The sequence below is a fragment of the Castor canadensis genome, chromosome 1, assembly GCF_047511655.1.
Source record: "Castor canadensis chromosome 1, mCasCan1.hap1v2, whole genome shotgun sequence".
NCBI lineage: Eukaryota > Metazoa > Chordata > Mammalia > Rodentia > Castoridae > Castor > Castor canadensis.
In genome coordinates, this window is record NC_133386.1 from 188,279,281 (window position 1) to 188,288,522 (window position 9,242).

The 9,242-nt window shown below is 36.3% G+C and overlaps 1 protein-coding gene across 1 annotated transcript; it reads left to right on the forward strand.

Moving 5' to 3' along the window:
* The first annotated feature begins 631 nt into the window (after window positions 1-631).
* LOC109676854 (olfactory receptor 10AG1-like) lies at window positions 632-1,585 on the forward strand. The gene has a single exon (XM_020153086.2). It carries the CDS (start codon window positions 632-634, stop codon window positions 1,583-1,585), a length of 954 nt encoding a protein of 317 aa, XP_020008675.2.
* The last annotated feature ends 7,657 nt before the right edge of the window (window positions 1,586-9,242 follow it).

Consider the following 9,242-nt stretch of genomic DNA (forward strand, 5'->3'; position numbering starts at 1 on the left):
GAATTCAATGTTTCACGTTTGCTAGGCAGGCAGTCTACCACTTGATTCATGCATCCAGCCATGTTGGCTTTAGTTACTTTTTAGGTAGGATCTAGCATTTTTTTTTTCCCTACTGGCCTGGACTGTAATTTTCCTACTTAAGCTTCCACATAGCTGAGATTGTAGGCAAACTGAGCCATGCCCAGCTTACTGGTTGAGATGGTATCTTGTTGACTTTTTGGCTCAGTTGGCCTAGAACCATGGTCCTTCCAATCTACTCCTCCAGAGTTGCTGAGATTACCAGCATGAGATACTGCATCCAGTCCATATTATTCTTCCAGTGGAAATAATTACAGTGATCATGAGAATTGTTCTGGATGACCTGGTACATTTTGAGAACAGGCTCTTGTTCCTAAAGGTAAAGTGAAAAACATGTTAAGTGTTGTCTTACAGCAAGGTATAGTGTTTCATGTTTATAATCCCAGCACTTAGGAGACTGAGGTATGAAGATTATAAATTTGAGGACCATCTGAGCTACATAGAAAGAAGGTGTCTTTAAAAACTAACTTATTAACTAACTAACTAACTAAATGGCATGCTAAATAAATTAACATTTTTTATAAAGTAATTAATAAGTATGCCCTCTCCACAGATGAATCAACACCAAAAGCCAACAGAAGAAAGTAGAACAGAAGTGATGGAATTTGTTCTTTTGGGATTTTCTGATGTTTCTCACCTCCATTGGTTTTTATTTGGATTGTTCCTTGCCATCTATATCATTATCCTGTTGGGAAATGGCACCATATTACTAATAACAAAAGTAGAACCCACTCTTCACACCCCCATGTATTATTTCCTTGGCAACTTTTCCTTTTTGGAAATCTGTTATGTGTCATTTACTCTCCCCAGAATGCTTGTGAATCTTGGCACTCAAAGAAGAAGCATCTCTTTAGTTGCCTGTGCTACACAAATGTGCTTTGTTCTTGTATTGGGAGCCCCAGAGTGTTTTCTTTTGGCTGTGATGTCCTATGACCACTATGTGGACATTTGTAACACTCTGAACTATTCTCTACTCATGAATCACAAGGTTTGTACCCAGCTGGTGACTGGCTCCTGGATCAGTGGAATTCCAGTCCAGATAGGACAGACATTCCAGATTTTCTCACTATCATTCTGTGCTTCCAACCAAATCAACCACTTCTTCTGTGATATATCCCCAATACTCAATCTTGCTTGTGGAGAAATCTTTGTGAATAAAATGATGGTCTATATAGTTGCTGTGTTGTTTGTCTTAGTTCCTTTTCTGTTAATACTTATATCTTATAGCAAAATCATCTCTACAGTTCTCAAATTGTCATCAACCACAAGTCGGGCCAAAGTCTTTTCCACCTGTTCATCTCATCTTGCTGTTGTGGGGTTATTCTTTGGACCAGGCATTATTACATATTTAAGACCCAAGTCTAGTCATTCACCAGACACAGAAAAAGTGCTTTCTCTGTTTTATACTATTGTAACTCCCATGCTCAACCCCATGATATATAGTCTAAGGAATAAAGATGTGATAATGGCACTAGAAAATTATTATATAAATAATTCTTTTGAATAAAACATGAGTTGTGTTTGCAGGTCTTGTTTTTCCATGTCTATAATAAACTTTCAACTAATATGTATTGTTACCTCTGTCTCTTATTTGTCTCTACAATGATAACTATTTCCAAAGTAAATTCCATTTGTAATGTTGAGAAACAAATCGGTCTTAAGTTATGAGCAAAGAATGTGTCACTAAATAAAAAAAATGCAATAGTAATTCCATATATTATTTTGTACAAAATAACCATTCTTAAAAGAACTTTTGACAAGGCTGATTTAATTGAGAGAATTTTAGTAAGGCACTGTTATATCAATTACCAGAAATCATATTTTTTTGCCACATATTTGTGACATCCATTTTTATAAAGCAAGTAGCCAAGGCATGAAATGAAGCACACATAATAGAATAGGCAAAAGAATTCAGAGAAACCATGATCGGTCAGGACTTTTGGCTAAAAAAAGAATGGTATAGTGATTATACCTTCCATGAAAATATCTCGTGTATAAATGAATAAGATAATCTCTCTCTCTCTCTCTCTTTCTCTCCAAAACTGGAAAGTATGATACTACATCCTGCCTAGAAACAGGGAGACACAGCATATGTTAGTAACTCAAATGATAAGCCTAAGTAAGAACAAAACAAGCATGGCAAGAATCATTGGTAATTTTAGAGAGAGTAATTATTAGAAACTAATGAAATCTAATTGAAATGATTGGTATTTGGACAACAAAAAATGAAAGAAAAACAGAGTGAGCATGATTTCACAAAAAAATTCAAGGCAGAACTTGGACAAATTCAAGCTATTGCATGTAAAATTGAGTGATGTAGGAACTGAGAAGGCCTTTCTTTCTTATCTTTCTATATACAAGAAATATAGAAAAAGGTTGTGAGAAGAGCATGTTTTAGCAAAATTGATGTTTATTCTACTAAAAAAAAAGTTCTGCATCCTACATTATGGGATAGGCTCAATATTGTCAACCTGCCAATAGATAGCTAGCTGATCACCCCTGGGAAAATTGCTGCAGCAAGCATTCAGCATTAGTTTCTCTATTAAGAAAGAGACAAGTTGAGGACCTTGTAATGCATTCCTGCAATCCTAGTGGAGGAGATAAGGGTCGGAGGATCATACAAAGTCTTTCATTGGTAAAAGCACTAGACCATGTCTGTAATATAAGATAAAGCAAAAAAGGCTGTAGGAAGGGTTCAAGGAGAATAAATGAGGTTTCAGTGCATTGAAGTGAAACAAAATTTTGTGGTAGTTGCCAATATCAGATGTGGGAGACCATCTCTGATGTGATGGATTGTCCCACATGGTCCTTGTGCTAACCTGACAGAAGCAATTTTGAGGGCAGCCACTACACTAATATAGAAAATGTTTAAAGGGCCTTCCATCCCAGTATATGAAAAAGTCACAAAGCAGAAACAGAAGAAATATGAAAAAAGCAATATGACCCCTTCAAAATTTCACAACTCTGCAATTATTGTATCCACAATTCTGAAATTGTTGAAAAGGTGGACAAAGAGTGCAAAATTCTAGTTTCAAAATTCACCAATGACCTCAAAGTGATCCAAACAAACACATAAAAGATGTCCACAAGAAATTTAGAAGTGAGGATGAGAAATTCAGAAAGCAAATTGAGATTCTAGAACTATAAGACAGGAAAACTTGGAAATTAAACTCAAACAATAAAAAAATGCAATGGAAGGCATTACAAATAGAGGAGATTATGTAAAACAAAATATCAGAGATTGAGAACAAGGTTGAAGTATTATTTCACTTAGATAGGAATAAAGAAAAAATAACCAATCATGACTATCATTGTCAAGATCTCTGGGACATGGTCAACAGACAGCACTAAGAATCACAAAATATAAGAAAGGATTGAGATAGAAACAAAGGCACAGAAAACTTATTCAATGAAATTATAGCACAAACCTATCAATGTGTAGAAGGATATGGACACCCAGGAGACATGACCAGAAAAGAGTATCTGCATATTACACTATAGGTAAAATGTCAAGAGTATTGTAAAAATAAAGTGTTTCTACAACTCAGACCCTGAAGACCATGGAACAATAAAGAAATCCCTACTTACCTAACAAGTTAGAAAGAATATAGGTCCTACCATAAGCAATCCAACAAAAAAAATTTTCTCTGAAAAATTCAAAATCATTGATCAATTGTCTTATTCATTTGTCAATAATGAACCTGAAGGAAAAATAAAAACAGTTGTACTCGTTATAGTTTGAATCAAAGGAATTTACTTCACAACAAAAAGTGTACTCAAAAGGATTTTATTTAAAACCAAGCAAATACTACTCAGTGAAATAAAGAAAATAGGAAGGAAAACACCAGAGGCACGAGAGCCATCAGCACCAAGATACTCACAGACTTCCTTTTCTTCCCACATACAAGGTCACACTCTTGCTTGAAAGCAGATGGACTGTGTAAAGAATCTGAATTTGTCAAAAGCTCAGAGTAAAAGCAAATAAGGAGGCGTGTACTTCCTCTTGGTGTGGTAACTAATTCAGGTTTTAATCCAACAGGACACTTGCTTATCACAAATAAAGTGACTGGAGTCAGCAGGTATATTTTAGACTGTACACTGGGTATTATAAAGCCCATTGGTCTTATCATAAGTATAAGTAAAAGTCTAATACTTCTAGGTATTCCCAGATAAATAGAGAATGATTATCCTGTCAAGTATAATCAATTATAGAGATATATCTCTATAATGTGATGATCAAACTACATGCATTTCAAATTATTGAATTGCTTTTTAATATTGCAAAACAAATGATCAAAAATTCAGCAAGTTATTATAACATGAATTTATCTTCTCAGAGTTTCTGAAGTCCCTAAACACTATACAGGGTGGTCAGTTTCTTTTCTTAAAATATCAAAAGCTGATTAATAGAAGGGTACACTTAGGGCCAATTTCTTGTCTGAAGGCTGTCAGGAAAAATGTTGCACTTTAGCTCAGATTGTTTGTAGAATCTAGTTCCTCAAGGATGTAAGTCTGAGGTTGAATTCTCTTGCTAGGGCAAATTATAGCTTCTAGAAACCAACCACATTACATGCATTTTACTTTTTCCCATTTCTCTCAAATGGGTAAATAAAATGTATAAGATTTTTCTTCCAATTAGCTGTTTTTTTCCTATTAATGATATACATATGTTTATCCTGGTGATACATATCATGTTTTCTGACATTACTATAGTAACTCCAGCTTTATATATCTATGATTTGTGTGTTAAAGTTTTTCTATTCATATTTTTTTCTACTCCTAAAACATTTACTTTTGGAGGGGGCAGGGGTCCTTTTTTTATTATTCACTTATTCACACGTGCATACATTGTTTGGGTCACTTCTCCCTCCTGCTCCCACCCCCACCTTCTCCCCCCCTCCCCCATCCCTTCCAGGCAGAACCTCTGTCACTTTAAGGTTTCTGTATTAATTGGTCTGAAGTGGGATATCAAATGCTTCATGTTTTGAGTTTTATATCTAACCCTGTAGCTCCTGTATATGTTCTCCCCTTGTCATGTAACCTAAGTCCTACAACATTGCTGTATTTGCCCTAGATCTAAAGTATGTCTGGTGTAGAGATTAGATATTTGTGTTTTGCTTTATAATCTGTTTTCACTTTAATTGTAATATTTAGTTATTCACCATTCAGTATACTCATTAACTGATTAGGAATTAGCTGGAACATTTTTTTAACTTTGTCTATTGGTTTTCTTCTGTTGATCCCTTATTTTTCTTCTTTGTAAATTTGTCTGTGTTTTATAGAAAAACTTCATTAGATAAATCATTTTATAGCTACAGGCTATTGTCTCTTTAAACCTATAAAGAGGTTGCTCTATTACTTTCTGTCTTAAATATTTTCTAATGAGAGATCTGCATTAATCAAATTTGATTACTCAATCCTGGTTATTATAAAATTTTTGACCAAAATAGATTTTTGTATACAATTATACAAAAATGAGAAGAATGTTTTCTCAAAAATGAGAAGGAAATTATAAAAATATACAAAATAAAAATTTAAAAAACATGACTAGCAAATTGATGGTGAAATTCTTAGAAAACATAAGACAAGCTCAAAAAGCCAAGTATCACATGTACTTAGTCATTTTTAGAAATTAGATCTAAAATGATGTTTATGATGATGATAATAATAATAATAGTAATGGGACATGGATGTGAAAGGGAGATGGTCTTTTCTGGAGTAATCAACAAGAGGTGTGAAGGGGAAAGGAAATTAAACTGAAGATATATCAAGAAGCCCACTAAACACTGCAAAAACAGAGATATGTAACCAGCCCTAGGGAAACCCTTCTTCCCCACAGTAATTTTTTTTCTTCCTCCTTACTTCTTTCTTTCCTTCTCTTCTCCTTCCTCCATCAAACTGAAATAACGTATCAACAAGAATCAAACTTTGGTGTAATGAAGCCCTGGCCTATGGAAAGCCTCCCCATGCCATGTTACACTGAGAAAATTTAGCCCCATTTCCCACTGCTGCCACTCGCCCCTCCCACCTGCTGGCTCCAAATCAGCCTGTGCATCAGTTGACAGAACAAACAAGTGAGCACCACACACATCAAGTAGTAATCCCCTATCCACCCCTGATAACATAAACTAAACTAGCACAGTCCCTGGGCAGACTGATCCCCCCTCCTCAACAAAACTGAATAAAAGCAAACTATAATCAAATGCAGACATTGGTTTGGGGGGGAAGGGGTTGGTGGAACTCTGTAATTGCACCAGAGAAAGATGGAGGGGCAAGGGGCTAAACTCAGCCCCAAACTATCAGTAAATAAACACAGGAAAGGCAGCAAAGGCTGAGAGCAGGTTGGCAATAAGCCACTCCCTGAAGCAGAGCTGTAGTGGATTACAGAGCTGATCTACTGAAGCAGAGAGCATCACTCAAAATTGAACTGCCCCACAAAACTGAAAAACAAACAGTGGACTGTAATCTAGCACAGAAGCAGAGGGTGTGGTTGGCATACTGAACCTGCCCCAGAGAAAGGGGGTGGGGCAAAGAAATAAACCCCCAGTGCTGATATCTCTGTAAAAAAACACAGTAATAAGCCACCTCCCAAAGGAGGGCAGGTAGTGGAATGCAGAGTTGATCTCCCGAACCAGAGGGCAGCACTCAAAACTGAAATGCCCCACCTCACTGGGAGAGGAGCTGACAAAACAGCTGCAGCTGAAGAAGAACACAGCTACTAGCTGAGGAAAACAATAGCTGTGACTACCCTGCATGATCTGACAAAGTTACCTCACCTCACAATTTCAATTAAACTTGTAGACAGAAGAACAAAACACTACTCACAAGCCAATTACTTGGTGAGACCACATCAGAGCTTCTGTTTATATGCCAATACCAGGACTGAATGCTGGAGGAATAACTCCAGGACTTAAACTAAGACTGGAATTCTATTATTCCTGAACCAGGTGGGTTTTTTTATGTTTTTTTCCACTTTTTGTTCATTTGTTTTATTACTGTGGGTTTTTTATTTTTATTTTTAATCTTATTTCCTTTTTTCTTTCTATATTATCAATTTTACTATCACCATCTTCTCATTCCTACTCTCACTGCCTTCACTCTCCTTCCTTCTCCTGTGCTAAAATCCATTGCTATCCTGCCCACTAATCTTTCTGCTTCTCATACACTCTCTCCCCTTGCACCCACCTTCCTCTCCCATTCTCTCCAACCTGTCAACAGACTACTCCTCCCTCCTATACACTTACCACCTGCTGACCAACCTACTATACCAACTTTACACAACACCAACACCTTGTAATCCCTGACACAATCACTCTATACTACAACAAGAGAAATGCACTCAAACACACACAAGGGCACCAAAAACTAGCAGCTCCCCCACCACTTCCCTTACTCACCCACCCTATATCCCCTTTAAGTGCCACCCTAACTAACTCCCCAAATTTCTATAGCTAGTCTGACAAATGTTAACCCCCCAACTCCCACTGACATAGATATTACCACCAAGGAGACTTCTATATAATACATAAACAGCTGATCAGGTATTGAACCTGTGAATTAGTTTTTGCTAAACTGCAACTCCAGACCAGGGACAGAAATAGCAGAACAAACTAGCTACCAACCAAGACATCTGTAACACAAAAAATTAAATCAAGGGAAGGAAAACAGGTGACTATAACCACCAACTAGCTGCACAGTACCATGTGGAACACTGGGAAGAAGAAGAAGGAATGGAAAGCACTCACTTCAAAACAATAATTTAAAACAGTATTCAGAGGGAAATAAACAAAACAGATACGTTGTTCCTGACCCCAAGAAAACAGCGGTATATGACACTAAGGAACCCAGTGATGCCCACAAAACACCTTTAAAGAAGAAATCTTGCAAGAAATCACTGAGGATTTCATGGAGAAGATACTAGACATAGTTAACCAAATGTGTACAGATGCACTAAAAAAGTTTCAAGACTCTAAAAATAAAGAATATGAGAAGACACAGAAATAAATCAATGAAATCAGAGGAGCTCTAAGTGAACACAAAAATGAAACAGTAAAGACCATAAGTAGAGAAACACATGAATTAAAGATGAAAATAAAAAATATTAAAGAGGAAGTGACCCAAGATATGGACAACCTCAGAAAAAATAATCAAACAAAAACACAAAACAGAGTGGCAGGCCATTCAAGCAGAGTAGAACAAGTGGAAGACAGAAATTCAGAACTCAAAGATAAAATAAAAGTTGAAGGAAAAATTAAAGAAGTGTTAGTCAAACAACTCAAGAGCTGTGAAAGAAATATGCAAGAACTCACTGACTTCATCAAAAGACCAAACCTGAAAATCATGTGCATTGAAGGAGAAGAGGTCCAAGCGAAAAGGATTCATATTATATTAAAAAAAAGTGGTAACAGAAAAATCCCCAAATCTCAAGAAAGTTTTGCCCATACAGGTACAAGAAGCCTCCAGGATGCCAAACAGACTTGTGGCATATCATCATTAAAACAACAGGCACAGAGACTAGAGAAAGAATATTGTAAATTGTAATAGAAAAACAAAAAACATATCAAGGTAAACCCATCAAAATCACAGGAGATTTCTCAACAGAAATCTTAAAAGAAAGAAGGGCATAGAGTGAGGTAATTTAGGAATCGAATCAAAGTAACTTCAATCCTAGGATACTCTACACAGCAAAACTATCATTCAAAATAGATGGAACAATAAAAATCTTCCAAGATAAGCTGCAACTAAAACAATATATGACCACCAAGCCTCCACTACAAAAGATTCTCCAAGGAATTCTGCACACAGAAGATGAAAGCAAACAAAACCACAAGAGGATGATCAATATCAAACCACATAACAAAAGACAAGGAATCAGAGAGTAGCAATAATTAAGCTGCACACAATCAAATCCTTAAACAACAAAAACAACTAAATGGCAAGAATCACCACATAACTATGAATAGTAACAATGAATGTCAGCAGACTCAACTTCCCTAGGCACCATTCAGTAAACTGGGATAAAAAGAAAGATCCAACAATCTGTTGTATACAGGAGACCCATCTCATTGACAGAACAAACACTGGCTTAGAATGAAAAGCAGGAAGAGGAGTTACCAAGCCAATGGCCCCAGAAAACAAGCAGGAGTATCAATACTTATCTCAGA

Coding starts and splice junctions, on each gene's coding strand:
- LOC109676854 (XM_020153086.2), top strand. CDS start 632: ATGAATCAACACCAAAAGCCAACAGAAGAAAGTAGAACAGAAGTGATG.